The sequence below is a fragment of the Carcharodon carcharias genome, chromosome 16 (genome assembly GCF_017639515.1).
Source record: "Carcharodon carcharias isolate sCarCar2 chromosome 16, sCarCar2.pri, whole genome shotgun sequence".
Taxonomy (NCBI): Eukaryota; Metazoa; Chordata; class Chondrichthyes; order Lamniformes; family Lamnidae; genus Carcharodon; species Carcharodon carcharias.
In genome coordinates this window covers 1,687,279-1,702,905 of record NC_054482.1, presented here as the reverse complement: position 1 = coordinate 1,702,905, position 15,627 = coordinate 1,687,279, and the positions used below count along the sequence as shown (strand labels likewise).

The 15,627-nt window shown below is 41.1% G+C and overlaps 1 protein-coding gene across 1 annotated transcript; it reads right to left on the bottom strand.

Annotated features, from left to right (window-relative positions):
* Positions 1 to 1,862: 1,862 nt before the first annotated feature.
* LOC121289133 (regulator of G-protein signaling 21-like) lies at positions 1,863 to 13,323 on the bottom strand. The gene is made up of 6 exons (XM_041208216.1): positions 13,293 to 13,323; positions 6,741 to 6,967; positions 5,771 to 5,881; positions 5,362 to 5,423; positions 5,078 to 5,244; positions 1,863 to 3,515 (listed from the first exon to the last, which is right to left on the bottom strand). Exons 1-6 carry the CDS (start codon positions 13,314 to 13,316, stop codon positions 3,327 to 3,329), a joined length of 780 nt encoding a protein of 259 aa, XP_041064150.1. The 5' UTR covers positions 13,317 to 13,323; the 3' UTR covers positions 1,863 to 3,326.
* Between the last annotated feature and the right edge of the window lie 2,304 nt (positions 13,324 to 15,627).

Sequence of the window (15,627 nt, the reverse complement as noted above, 5' to 3'; positions counted from 1 at the left end):
AAGGATTATGGAGCAAAGGCAGGAAAGTGGAGTTGAGGATTATCAGATCAGCCATGATCTCATTGAATGGCGGAGCAGACTTGATGGGCCAAATGGCCTAATTCTGCTCCTATGTCTTATGGTCTTATGCACTACAGCAGTTCAAGAAGGCAGCTCACCACTACCTTCTCAAGGGTAATTAGGGACGGACAATATAAGTGCTGGCTCAGCCAGCGACACCCACATCCCATGAAAGAATAAAAATCTTCTCAATCCAGCAGCTGCAAAAGGAATGCCAGGAACAAAGGAGATCCTTATCTATTGCCTCCATTGAACACACCGAGGCCATCAACTATGTGAACAGAAGTGTTCTATTTAAATTGTTGGAGAAGATTGTCTGCCTTCCAACATCAGAACCATTTGAGCTCCACAGCAGGATCAGATGAAGTTGTGTTCTGGTGCCAATGCTATTTGGGATATTCTCTTTGCTGCGGTCACAAACCTTCAGTTCATCTGCAAAGGGTTTCTACTTACATTCTAGATCTGATGGAAAGCTGTTCAGCCTTGCCTGCCTGAGATCCCAACACAAAAGTATGCCAAGTCCTTGTCAGAGAGTTGCTCTACGACTGGGAGACCTTTGCCTTTGGCTGTGGAATCCCCTCCTTCACCTCTCCACCTCTCTACCTCACTTTCATCCTTTAAGACATTCTTAAAACCTACCTCTTTGACTCAGATTTTAGTCACCAATGTCTCTTTATGTGACTTGATGTCAGACTTTGTTTTATAATGTTCATGTGAAGCACCTTGGAATGTATGCAAGTATAAGTTGTTGTTTTACAGAATACCATACATTGATTACATCATGGTGTATTACATGTTACACTGTTTATTGTTCATATGTCTTATGTATGGAAAGGGTTGATACCATGCATGCAGTTCCTGGTGGTTTGTATATGATCTTGACAGCTGGTCTGATAAGGAGGATGACACAGAGGAGAGTTGGAGCATCCTACCATGCAGTGGTACAAAAAGTTGAACAGTCCTTAGGCTCATCATTGTTACAGCCTGCAGTGGCTATCCTATATAGATGGGACAGTGATGCCCAATAGTGATCATATTGTGCTTTATGGGCACAGAATCCCACGCTGAAGAGACAGAAATGAAAGTAAAACAGCATATAGTACAGGAAAGAGTTAATTGGAGGTTGTGTTACAGATGACTCAGGGAGTCCAACTTGCTGTGGCAACGTGCGATTTTACACACATGTTGTAGTCTGGAGCTATGGATAGTGGTGGTAGAGGCTCCAACATTGTTTCCACCACATGGCCGACCAGGAATCGCTCCTGCTCTCACCACCTGCTATTGGTGTGTGCTGGAAGGATTTACAGGTGGTTGCTTTATGAACGCACCTTCCTTGGCCATCAAGTCTTAGGGTGAGATTCAGAGGATGCTACCCACTGCACCACAAGGTCCCCAAAGAGTTAAGTATTAGGCCATATTTTATATTCTTATTTAATATTTTGCAAAATTAATGAACAGAAGAAAAGATAGGCCAGTAACATAAAGTACTGACTTCATTATTTATATCTATTCTTATATCCCATTTGCCAAATATTGGTAATTCCCATTAATTATTGCTTATAACTCAACTCACGGCCTTTGATTATTTGGTGATCATCAATTCTCTGGTATGAGTGGGATCATTGACCAATTAGACATCACACTGGCCAATAGAGACCTTCAATGACATAAAGTCACCAGACATGCTTTGACCCTATCAGCTACCTTGCAGAAACTCCTACTCTTTAATCCGCCACCGAAAAAATCCTTTGGTAAATACCAATGCAGGTGAGATTGGAAAAAAGAATGAATAGTCTTGCCAATTTAATTGCAACACCAAATATTTTATTGCCTGTTCATGAACATCAGCAATTAGAATGAATAAAATGCCAGGGTGTACCAAAAGTTAGTGCAATCAATCTATACAAAATACAATATTCCTTCGGTAACATTGCTGGAACAGTGGTGGTCATGATTTCTTATCAGCAAAGCTATCTGGCCTAATAGGATATCTGATAAGGAAACTGTTATCAGGAACATTTGGATTTCAAACCATAACCTACAATTTATTCATTATGTTGTTGTGTTGTTGAACGTACTGCAATTGCCATTGGGAAGTCCATCAATACTATCAACGGCAGACATGGTGGGTGTAGCTTCCTTTGACCAAATGTTTGGTCACGTGTCCTCCTTTGACTCTGTTAATTTTGGTCTGATTACATTCCTTTGAAGCAGCTTTGGGATGCCTCACTGGTGTTAAAAATGTTGTCAAAGGTATTTAAGAGTCTCGTAAATGGAGGCGCTGTGTAAATGATTTCACGTTTGCACTTTTGTAGCGGCTAAAACCTAGCTTTGTTAAAGGAACTGTAACAATCTTTCATTCTCAGCAATCAGATTGGCACTAATGAATGTGTCAAGCTGGTCCCTGCAGAAGACTATGGTAACAGTTCAGGTATTCTAGCGGTCACCATCATTGTATTGTACGGCCCTGGCTTTTCCAACAAACTTCTTTGCAGTTAAAAAGCTCCAAGCTACCTAAAACGCCAAAGTACTTGTAATGAACTGAGGTCATAAACTGCCATTAACTATAGCAACATGTTAGCACAATCTACGACCCACAGTCTTTCTCATCCCATTGCAATAATGCTATGCTCAGAACATTCCGTTTAATATTAAAAAAAATAGCAATAATAAATAAATAATCAGTTCACCCAAGATCCTTCTTTCTGCATCAGAACATTATGTAACATCAGACATGGAGCATTCTGCAAAGCAGGCAGGATATTCAGTATTGGGAGGCTTACACTAACATCTGATAAAACGGTTCCGCGTAGCTTATGTCGTAGCCATTAAAGAAAATGTTTTCTCAGTTTAAGATCCAGTCAGCATTAATAAGAGAGCTTGGTTCATATGCAACTGCACAAAAATATCTGCCCCTCTACTGAATCAAATTTGTCACAAGTTCTCCATCTAATTCTTCCTGTGAAGGAAAAATAATGGTCTTGATAATAGTAGAGGCTTGCAATTATATACACATGTCGCAGCATTGAGAAATGTATTGGTCCTTGAAGACAGCACCCCTTGCCTTTCTTCTGAGTTATCTTAACTGTGTCATGTACTGAGTCATTGTTCATTTGATTTTGAGTTCCAAGTTTTATTTTCTGTTTCCTGGCAGATCCATCTCTCTAACTCTCTGAAGTGGTGAATTGTGGTGCATTCAGGAATGTGAAAAACAGCAGTGGAGCTCCATGCTATAATTGTCTTTCTGTTGGGACAGAACTCTTCATTTACCTATTGCTGTTGCTGCCCTGTGCCTTGTTTAGCAGGTTTAAGTAGGCATCTGATTTTAGAAACCTGGGGTAAGAGTCTTTCTCCATCAGACTGAAGATAATTCTCTGGGCCACCTCAAAACAGGCAGGGGTTGGCTGTAGAATACTTTTGCTGACCAAATCTCTGGTATTACCATCAATGTTGACCTAAAAATAAAAAAGGACATTGGTTAAATATGTTGCTCTCTGTTTTCCCTCCTTGCTGCATTGTATTTTCAATAGTTTGCTTCTATATCCTGTGCAAAACTTGGATGTAATCACTAGGCATCACGAGAATAAGTCAAACTCCCCAATGTACATCTGTTCAAAATAACAGCTGAACCTCCCCATATCACAAAGAACGGTTTTTCTCCTTGAACCATGAAGGTTCATTTGAGATCTGACAGTAAATCATTTCAGGTCTACAAAACAGAACCAGGACAAACGATTTGTTATTCTGGTGTGAGAAAGTTTTCTTGTTGAGTATTAGGGTTTATGCTTTTAGAGCAGTGCAGCATTGCCCGATGTTCCTGGTGCCACAAACACAGTCCAAGCTAAGCGCAACCGTTAGGTCTTGCCACACTCAAACTGCTTTATCCAGACTGGTGTCAGACCTATTCCATGTTGACTTACATTGTCCGAGTTCATGGGGGGGGAGGGGGGGGGTTGCAGTGATATTCTGCCCTGTATTAAATTGTTGTTATGAACCTAAGCTTTGTAATTGGGAGATGCCTACATTCACTTTCTCAGTCGTTCTTAGTTTGTAGCAGTTATAGCCCAACTAGGGGAAGTTGCACAATTAGGTGTAGTTTCCTCTAGTGGAAATCAGAGTGAAAAGGTCAGTGTGAGGATAAAGTGAAAAAATTTGGTTTGTACTTGTACCAATTCTTTGGCTGGATTTTACAGGTTCCACTGGGGTGAGGGACATGGAGCAGAAAGTGAGTGGTCTGCTCGTTCCCAATGTCTTGGCACAAAAAAATCAAACGTCGGGTAATGTGGCCAATTTGTGTTGGGAAGGAGGGGGGGGTGGTTTCTGCATCCAATCGGGATTTTAAGGCCAGGTCATCATGTTAGAGGGGGATTACGCCGTTATCAAGAAGTCGGTCATGGCCACCAATTTATAGTCTTCCTGCCCTCTCAATCTCCCCTTATTTCTTATGGCGGGCTCAAAAAGCATTGAAGAAATGAAGCCAATAAAGAGACAAATGCTGTCACCTTTACCAGCTGACTGTGCAGCTTGATGCAGCCGTGGTCCCATTTGCAAGCCTTTTCTTCCATTCTTGCACTGCCTCTGCGTGATGGGTATTTATGGCAATTGACAATGGTTTCATGGTCATCACTAGACTCTTAATTCCAGGATTTTTTTGTTATTGACCCAGAGCATTGCCCTGCTCTGGATCTCTAGATTACCAATCCAGTAACAATACCACTACACCACTACCCTTAAGCTGTGCTTGAATCACTGCAATTAAGTGAACTAAAGATTCTGGGATGGTTTTGGTGGAGTTGGCCAGACTATAGAGATATTCTTTGGTTTAGTTACGGTACTGCTGAAAATGCTTTAAGGGACCCAGTCTCAACACACCCAGGAAGGACTTATATGACATCTACCCTAACTGCTTTTTTCATTAAATACAGATGAATTGGTAAAATAAGTTGCATTGTTTCTTCTATCTTTACTTATGCAGGTTAGACCATATATTATATCTGTTGTTGGGAAAAAAACTCACTTGCTTTGGGGCATCACTCTTTATGAATTCTGTGAAAATATGTTGCGCCTTGGAGCCCAGTTTTGCAGAAGACTTGGTTTTCTTGTAGTCCTCACAGACCAACCAGAAGTCAATGTTCTCCTCACTAAACTCTGACTTGAGGAAAGCTCTGAATGCAGCAAGGCCACCTAGAGGAAGGGAACATAATCCAAATCATTATTTACTGTGTTATTAAAGAAAAAAAACTATCCAAACAATATAATTGGCAGCGATCATCAAACATTTGAGTAAGAAATATCACTTACATGGATCAGCCAGGAGTATGTCTAAAGACTTCGACCATTCCATTGCTTCCTCAAGAGTGAGGCTGGGGAAAGAAAAAAGGAATAACTTAGAATATTTTTTTCCTAAATTCAAATCAACTTTTCACTTGTTTAAAATAGGTAATTCTTTTTTATTCTTACACGGGCAAGATCATACCAAACTCGGGTAAAATTACTTCAAGAACACTGGAGTGTTCAACTTATCCATTGAAATGAGTTTGATTCTGAAATGTTTGTTTCTGTGGTAGTTTCCTGTTTTGCTCATACAATAATGAATCACATGTTCTACACTCTCTTACATTGCATGCTCAATTTTATAACGTCTAACTTTAAAGCAAATATCTGTCAAAGAGAATTCAGTGCTCAAAGGAATGAACAAGAAGGCACTTACCTAATGGACAGGTTCAGTTTTGCTGACATGTTGGGTATAAAATTTATAGATGGATGTTGAGAACTGGAGTTCAGTAGAACGGAGAACAGGCGGGTTTTCAGGTCCTTGGCTCTAAGCAACATGGAAAAAAAATGTCAGTATTGTTAAAGGTAATTAAATAACCACAATCACTAGACTAAGAACAATCTGCTTAAGAAGAGTTCATTGGAATTTGCTTCTTTTAGATTTGCTTTACTCAGTTATAAAGTTAATATCCTTTCCCTTCTTAAAAAAACTATTATAGTTAAAAGAGCAGTAAGTTACCTAGAGAGCACCAACAATTAGAAGTAAAAGCCTTAGGTGAAACAAAACAAGGTGACCTCTGCATGTGTTGTTCAAATGGCCTATTGATAGACTAATGCAGGCAGACTATGTTTTACAGATAAAGCCTTTGTGTTGAAGACATTTTGAGCTTTGCTGACATCTAGTCTTTGTCCTCAAATAATTTGCATTCATTTTTCATTTTTGATCTAGAGAGAATCGTATTTACATATTCTGAATAACATAATGGGCAGCAAAGTATTTATAGCAAAATTATAAATCTAATTTGCATTATAATCTACATCTACCTTTCTGCAGCTTGTCATTTTTTTCAATGAGCAAAGAAGTTCCCAATGTATATAAGGAATATTTGTTCAAAAATGTTACACCTGTTTTTAAACAAAACACTTGTAAGCAAACTGAGGAAGGGTCGCATCCAGATACCCTTTTTAAATAAAAAGGTGTCTGGATGCGACCATTCCTCAGTTTGTTTACGTATTTTTAAGATAAAAGAGCAAACGATTTATCTGATGTGAAAATGTGCATATTTACTGTTAAATTACAGTGTGGCAGGGAAAGCCAGTCAGGTCGCACAATACAGCCAGAGGAAACTACTTGGAAATGCCTGTAATGTGGCTCCTGAGAGTAATAGTAAATTGATAATGCTTACAGATTCTTTGCTTTCCTTTTCTCTGTCACTTCAGTTCCAATAGTATCACAGTTGTTGTTGATTTCTTTCAAATTGGTTGATGTGTCCTTTGGCAACATGAGTTCAGGCATCTCTGGCTGGTGGACTTGTCTTAGATGACACTGCTTCATTTGCTGTTCTGTACACGTTTCCTCTGATAGTCTTGTTCCTCTCACATCGAACCGATATATAGGCAGCAGCTTGTGGGGCTGGGGGTGGGATGAGAGGGGGGGAAGTAAGGTTTGTGCGAATAGAACTGGGTGATCTGAGTTCATGATACCACAAAAAAGGAAGTTCTCTTTTTTTGGGGCCGTTGTTGACGTGGTTGCTCAACCAGATAGTTGTCTCATGCGCGTGAGGAGCTGCACTCTGGTTTATTATTCGAATAGGTGCAAAGTCTCAAGATCATGCAAATGTTCTCTGTTTGCGTAGTTTTCGTCAGAAACGCGACGAGAAAACCATGTTTTCACTGGGATGTTATGCCACAGTTTCAAAAGACGAGCTGACTGGGCTTTACGTTAATTGTGTTTTTAATGTGGTTACGATTTATAAGCAGGATCTATGCTGCTGGTTATGGAGAGTGATCATGTGGCCACTTATTTTGTTAGCGACTTCTATTGCACATTGATTTAGGCTCCGAAAGGGCTGCAAAACTAGCTTTTGAAGCCGACCTGCTATGTGTTTACTGCATACCCGACGATACAACAACAGCTTGATCTGATATCGCGCCTTCAGCATGGTAAAACTTTCCAAGTTGATACATCTGAGGTCAACGACCTTTTCCCAGAGGAGGATTGATCACCCAAACTAAACACAGTTTCCCCAACTCATATATCACATCATCTGTCTGACAACCCACCCACACGACAGTTGTCTGAATCCAGTGTGCACTTACATCTTGGCTACAGCTTGACCGTGAAGGTTGGTTATTGCCTGAACCAGACTTTCCATGTAAAAATGATATTACAGAAGAAAACGGACTCATTGAAAGGCTTTGCACCCACCATTTGCGGGGCAAATAGTAAGAAAAGATATTCTACTGTACACAGCAAAATAACTTGAAATAATTCATGAAACTCCAAAACACCACAGAATCAACCTAGAAACATTCACGTTGATGTAAAAGATTTAAAACTTTATTTAAACTATATGGTACAGTTTATTTAACCTTAATACCTACCCGGTAGATAAATATATAAATATATTGGAAAGATTACTAAGTTATCTCAAGCTTCTCGCCAAAAGCTTTAATAAGTCACATGTTGCAATTTCCACAAGAGTTCTTCCAACAAATTAAGATGATTGCTAAATCCCTCTGAGCTCTCATTGCATTTTAAAAATTTGTTCATGGGATGTGGGTGTCACTGGCTAGGCCAGCATTTATTACCCATCCATAATTGCCAAGGGCAGTTAAGAGTTAACCACATTGCTGTGGGTCTGGAGTCACATGTAGACCAGCAGATTTCCTTCCCTAAAAGATATTAGTGACCCACATGGGTTTTTACAACATTCAACAATAGCTTCATGGTCAATCTTTTAATTCAATTCAAATTTCACCATCTGCCATGATGGGATTTGAACCCTAGCCCCCAGGGCATTACCCTCAGTCTCTGCAATACCAGGCCAGTGACAATACCACTATGCCACCAGCTCCTTGTATTTTAATGATTTATTCATTCATTTTAATGTTTTATAAGAACATAGGCAAAGGCTATTCACCCCTTTGAACCTGTTGGGCCTTTCAGTTAGATCATCGTTAATCTGTACATTAACTCCATTTACTTGCCTTGGTTCTAACAACCTCAATAACCTTGCCCTTAACAAAAATCTATCAACTTCAGTTTTGAAGTTTTCAACTGACCTAGCTTCATTAGCTTTTCGGGGGAGAGAGTTCCAGGCTCCTACTCGCCTTTGTGCAAAAAAAAAGTGCTTCCTGACATCACTCTGAATGATTTAGCTCTAAATTTAATACTAAATTTGTACCCTTAGATTTTTGCTGGGTCTTTTGTATTGATTATATTTATTTTGATTGACAGAGATATTTGCTGGTACAATATTTAACAGCTTCCATGGAATGGAATGATCAGCCCTCTCCCAATCCTCTTGCACAAGCATGATGGCTTCCTTCTGAGCTGTAGCTATACACTGAGCAGGGTTTGCTAACACGCTGTAGTTACTGCAGTTACTCCATCCACATCAACCATAGTACAAGGAAGGAAGCCTGTGAACATTTTGATAGCTACTAAAATTTGCACTGTTGTAATCTGTTATTTTGCACTGAATGTCTGCAAAATTTTTGATCTAAAAGGCTGGCATATGCCATTGTGAGGGGAGGGGCAATGTTTTACCACCTGGGGGAATACAACTTGCCACAAGCTATCACACATGTGCCATACCTGAGGTAGGATTTTGCTCCACTGGAGACAGGCCTAGGAGATAGGGGAGAGGCAAACATCTTTTGATTTTTATGTCACAGTTTTTGTTATTGTTACAGTAAATCTTTACAAGACAGTTTGTCTTTGTTCATCTGCCCAAATAGTAATCGCTTTGTAAAGCATGTGGGGAGTGAGGGGTGTTGGGGGCAATGGGGGTCGGGGGAAGTGAGAGGCGGTGTGGGGGACAGGGTGAGGATGAGAAGGGAAAGATGCTAACACTGTCTTCAGTTCTACCTGACTTGCAACAAACACCTAATGTCACAGCTTGTGGCAAGTTGTGTTCCGCAGTGTGGCACAACACTGCCCCTCCCACCGCAAAGGTTCGTACCAGTCAAAGGGCTTGATGTAAGGGTTCTTTTGAACCCCTTCCTGGAGAACTACACAACATATTCACTCTCACAAATTCTACAGTGCATCTGGAAGACAAGAGATTGATGCCATCAGGTCCCAGCTGTACAACGTGATCCAATCTGGAGAGGGTGGGATGACCTATGTCAATCGCAGTCCAGCTTTGCTACACCCACCCTGTGAAGTGTGGGAATAAATGCTGATATTGGAACAACGTGAGAATACTGTATACACTGCTATTGTTATTATTGTTGCATTCAGTTGGTTTCCATCATTTAGGGATTTTTGTGGTGGGAGGGGCAGTGGTTGTACTACACTGGGGAACACAACTCTCCACAAGCTGTGACATTAGTGCCAGGTGCGCATCAGGTAAAATTTTGCAGCACTGAAGACAGGGCTAGAATCTTTCCCTTCTCATCCCCACCCTGTCCTCCACCCCCACACCCCACCCACTGTCCCTCCCCATCCCCATCCCCATCCCCATTGCAGAATGTGCAGTAATACAGCATCTTGGTGAAAATATATTACAGTTGGCTATATCAGTATGAGATATACACCAGTAACATATCTGTATAGAAATCATTCTTCAGTATTTTTCTTTTGTGAACCATTTATTGGCAAATGTTTGCTAGTTTTCCTGTTTGGGATTGTATTCAGTTGGTTTCCAATATTTAGGGTTTTTTTTATTAGAATGCGGATGAAACACTGGGTCATCTGGTATGTTATAATTTAATTAATATTTTCCTCATATAATGACCTAGTGGCCAGAATGCTGCTAGATGAGTGATGGAATATGATTAGTTTTCTAAATTTACCATTTAAGCAAAAATAATCGGTGAACTTCTTGACAAAGATGTCAGTGTTGTTCATGCAGGAATCACACTGCCACTGACTAAGCAACCCTTATTTCATTCATGTTCAAGGCATTTTTATGTTGGAGTGCTAGCTGGGAAAATGAATGGAACCGCCTTGTGACAAGCGAGGTAAAAATAATTTTAAGTGAGTCACTGACTTGCTTTTTTGGGAAGAATTCAAAACAGATTGGATTGGATTCAGTGTGTCAAAGACACTGGGTTCTTCTCTGTTTGCAATTTCAGATGTGCACAGTTATGAATTCCACCACTCCCTTTTCCTTACAGATTAAAGACAAATGGTAGTCATGGTTTTCAGTTTCTGGGTCACTGATTTCACACTGATACCCACTAGGAAGTGATGGGCAGAAGAAACCCACACTTTTTTCAAAGTTTCTGTGTTGAACATGCAGAAAGCACACAGCCATCGACTGATAAATTCTGAATTCATATACAGTCAAGGGATTTTTACATTGGAGTGCCGGAAAATTGAATGGAACCACCTCGTGACAACTGAGGTAAAAATAATTATAAGTGACCAAAGGCACGATACAGGCGAAAATAAAACACACCCATAACTTGACACAGATTGTGATTAAAAGAAACAAATTAGCAATCCCATTGAAAGCAAGAGAGCTGGAAAAATTCACGCTCGTGCAAATGGTGATTGCTGGGTTTAGGGTTAAGACAAAATGGACTGAGTGAAATGAGCATTAAATTATTTCATCTGTGAATGCTCAATGATAATCTGTTTGACTGATTTGGAGAATTCTCTCGCCTTGTCAAGCGCAAAGCAGCAATGTTTAAAAAAAGCACCAAGTGGTTGTTTGTGTAACTTTGACCACACTGCAACATGCATTGAGAGTAGCCTACAGAAGAGTGCATGATGTACTTTTGATTCTCAAAAACAGATAACTGCTCCCTTAACCTTTGTGCAAAGGAGGACGAAATCTAAGCAAAGATCACAAAATTATTTCTGTGCTTTGCCCTGGGTACAGAGGTTAATGGAAGGGCACAAAACTGCTTTTGTGGCTGCAAAGGCTGTGAAAGGATATCAGGCTCATCTTGTACTTTATCATGGTTACAAAGGACATGTGCTGAAGAATGGGTAATGCTAATAAATGTTCCTGCGTTACAAGTGATCATGTACAGTGCAGTGGGATTCTTTGAAGAAAAGTTCACATCAAATTAATTAATTGTTGCAGGTTTTACAATCCATTCAAACTAAAACACAACGGCTGAAATCTGAACCTGCTTGAATTTCGTTCACAACCACATGATGTTGTACTGAAAATGGCACAACTGAGAAACAACCCAAAGCACTTCGCATGTGACTTTGAAATGCAGCTACTTGTTGCTATTTGGATAAAGAGCAATGAGGCGAATAATCAGCTAATCTGTTCTTGAGGAGGTTCGAAGGGATGCCAGGTGATGGGGGAAATGCAAGAGGTTCCTTGTTAGTTGGTTGTCCTGGTAGCGATAAACAATTCCATTTTGTTCCTTATATTGCAAGAGCAGCCCAATAACTCTTGGCTGGTCTCACTTAGGGCTTAGTAGAAAAAGGTCGGAAAAGAAGGGCTTGACTCTGCACTCATGGGTTAGTCAGATCTACATTGATGGAAGCCCTACTACAAAATGGAAACTAAGTTGATATTCAAGTGTGAAGAACCGCAATGTCCTTCAAATAAGATATTAAAAGTGAGATTTTGCTGTTCAAAGAAGACTAGCAAGCTGCTCTCCTAGTGTCCTGGCCAATGTTCATCCCTCAATTAGCATCACCAAACCATAGTACGGGGTTACTCACATGACAGTAATGGCACTTAAAAGTAACTTGCATGCGAAGTGCCTTTGGATATTTTGGAAAGAAATTCTTAAAGTACGATTTTCTTTACTTTCTCAGTGTCTAAAAGATGGCAATAAGTGAACCCCTTGTGCAGGATTTTGTGATGTGATACCCCGGTGACTCCAGTCAATTCCCTGCATTTTATTCTTTCCTTTAACAGCAATGCCCTGCTTAACTCACATAATTGTTCAATAAGACTAGAACTCTTTTTTTGTCCATCACACCCTGTAGATCAGGAATTTCACACTATCAGAAGCAAGCTGATTAAGTGTTACCAACTTGAGTGTTTCATGAAATGGAAAGAACGACAAAGTTTAAGCTTAATTACAGTAAAGGGTTGCTGGATTTTAAATGGCTGCATTTGCAATTAAAGGTCAAAGGCTATGGGTTTCTAATCTGTAAAGCATTCTATTTTATCGTCTTGCGATCCTGAGACTGGTTATATGCCAGCATTGCACACAACCCCTGGGATTGTTTACGTGAAAGTACTGTACACAAATTTTATAACCCTAACACTGACGACAAGACAACAATGTAAATTCTTCTAACTCTGAGACCAGAATGGAACTTGAAGTTGGTACATTCTCTGAGCTCCGCAATGATTCTTGCAGGAGGTGAGACATTTGTACAGAGAAAATTGGATTGTTCTCATGAACCTCTTAGCGCCTGGTCACATCGTGGTATTGGCAGATGCCTAAGTACAAGGTGCCTGTAGACTCCCTCAGTCAGGCAACAGTGCTTGATGGGATAATGACTTGATGGTGTGAACAGACTAAGCTAATCCTCCTCTGAGTTCCCTTGTCCCTTTGCAGGGAAGTGTGGATCTTGGTTTTATGACCCCCGCCCCCCCCCCCCCCCCCCCCCCACCCCCCCATCCCCCCACGCCACGCCACGCCACCACACACCCAGCCCCCGCCCCTCATTGTGGACTATTGAGATCAGGGGCCATTGTGCCAGCATAATATTCTGAGCTCCACTGCACTACCATTGTCACACCCACTATTCAATATTACTTCTCATAAACATTTTTTGCACAATATTGGATATTAGAAAGTACCTCATATCTCATTGTGTATGCCATTTTTATCTCAATGCACCCAAACTTCTCAAATTTCCAATAAGGTCCAACGCATCATTTTAAGTAGGCAGCTTGTAACAAAGGCCACACCTGCTATCAGCTGCTCCAAACTGGTCTGGCCTGACCAACTGAGAAACAGGAACTGATACTGCAGGACTTGTGTCACCATGAACACTGGTTCTCTGTCTATAAACAAAAGCACCACATGTTCCTAATGGAAAAAATATGCACTGGCCCCAGGCAGCTTGATAACACAATGTTTAAATACACTACATTACAGAGTCTGTTAACTTTCTGTTCCTTTACTGACCTAATACATTGTGCAACTTGACTCATCTATATGCTACTACCAGAGCAGCTATTTTCTTTACCCACCTTAGTAGGAAGTTTATTTTGGTTAAATAAATGTTGAGCGTCAATACTCCTGGCGTGTGCCTGAATAATGCGTGTTGATGTTGGGTGAGTGTCCCGATGTCAACGTGCAGTAGCGCGATATTTCGGTCGCCTCACACACGCTGGAGTTGGCAGCACGCTCGCCGACATTTAAAAGGCTATTAAGGCCATTAAAGGATCAATTAAATAGAATTTTTCCATGCATAAAAGTTCACGGGCATCTTCACAGCCGCTGGCAGTGCCATCCTTGTCCTGCTCTCAGGTTGTGGTTGTGACTGCAGCAGGTGGCAGATTTCAGTGAGGATATCTTGACTGAGAAATGCAGACATCTCACATTTTGTTCCTCATTGAAGTTCAGATGGGAGAATTGCTCTCTGAACACTGGGTGGCTGAGAGCCCTTCACCCTCCTCCCTCCTGCACCCCAATGCCCCCTCCCTGACCGACTCTTCAGTGGGACAGGGCAGAACCTCTGCTCGGATCCTTTCACCAATAGCCTGAGAGCAGAGACTTGCATTGCAGGCACAAGTGGGATGAGGTTCCCAACATCAAATAAAAATGAAATAACATTTTTCAGATTTCACTTATAACATGTCCCTACTCATGTGACAGAGTCATATGAGGGGACATGTTTTATAACATTTTTCAAAGCTTTATTTTTTTTTTGAAAACTCTTCACCTCCCTGAGGCAGCTCTGTGCCTCAGGGAGATTCTCCAGTGTGTACTTGGCCCGCACTCCTCCCCCACCACCCACACAGGCAGTGCTGAGCGTTGCCACTTGCGTTTCATGCTGGGTGGGCCTTAATTGGCCCACCATGGTGAAATCGATCGCAGGCAGCAGTCGGCTTCCTGATCACCCCCACCCATCCCCGCTGAGCCCGCCCGACAAAGGCTAAATTCTGCCCAGTGTTAGTCCAGTGGCTGCAGCATGGCTGGTGGAAAGGCTGCTGACTTTCATTAGGGGAAACTAGAGATGATCTTGCGGGAAGACCTCAAGCCGCTCTGGGCCTAGAAGGTCCGTCTTAAGACTGAACCATCTAGCACGATGGCAGCAGTCTGGGTTGGCTGGTTGATGGACATTATGAAGGCCACTGGTGGAGTGATAGTGAGGAGAGGACACATACCGTCCTTCTGAGAAAGGAAAGCAGACTCATGTAAACTAGTAGGTAGCATGATGTTCACATGCTGCCTACTTCGGAAACAAAAGACATTGATTATGCATCATGATCCCCACACTCATTTTTGAAGTCTATAAAATTTCACCCCCATACCCCTACTGACGCCAATGCACCAATTTGCACCAATATGTTCCTGCATATAATGTCAACAGGTCATTCTTTATCACACTTTCTGGTGAAACAAGGATGTGTGCAGTTGATATCAAATTTGGGAACAAGAAGGAGCAATTTTTAAACTGTTTCAAAATATTTGAAACTCTTCAGGATTGAGACTGTGAATTGGGCATGAGATGCACACCCTCGAGTATACCTTGTTTGCTATAAGTTCTCCAGCATCTCAATTCAATGTCAGTGTAAGAACCTTCGGGAATCTAACTCTCCCACCCTAATTTAAAAGTCAAACCGTCCCAGCTAAACATGTAAAAGTGCAGCAAAATAATCAAATGCCTGCAGCTAACTCATGGCAACTTTAATTTGTTTGCTAAGTTTTTCTTCTGTCTCACATTACAAGAATACCCCAACTGAATTGCAAAGGATTGAGTGTGAGTTCCCATGTCTGTTGGTGGATCACAATCTTTGACGTGGCAAGCCAAAAGAACCAACCTTGCATCTTGCTAATAACACACCATTTGGTATGGAAACATAGAAACATAGAAAATAGGAGCAGGAGTAGGCCATTCAGCCCTTCAAGCCTGCTCCGCCATTCATTATGATCATGGCTGATCATTCAACTCAGTAGCCTACT

What these genes read in the sequence shown, in the direction of transcription:
- LOC121289133 (XM_041208216.1), bottom strand. Translation starts at nt 13,316, where the DNA reads ATGGCATACACAATGAGATATGAG. An exon ending in CATACTCCTGGCTGATCCAT is followed by an intron (nt 5,245 to 5,361) that starts GTAAGTGATATT and finishes CCCTTCCTCTAG; the next exon opens with GTGGCCTTGCTGCATTCAGA. An exon ending in AGAGTGATGCCCCAAAGCAA is followed by an intron (nt 3,516 to 5,077) that starts GTGAGTTTTTTT and finishes TTTTATTTTTAG; the next exon opens with GTCAACATTGATGGTAATAC.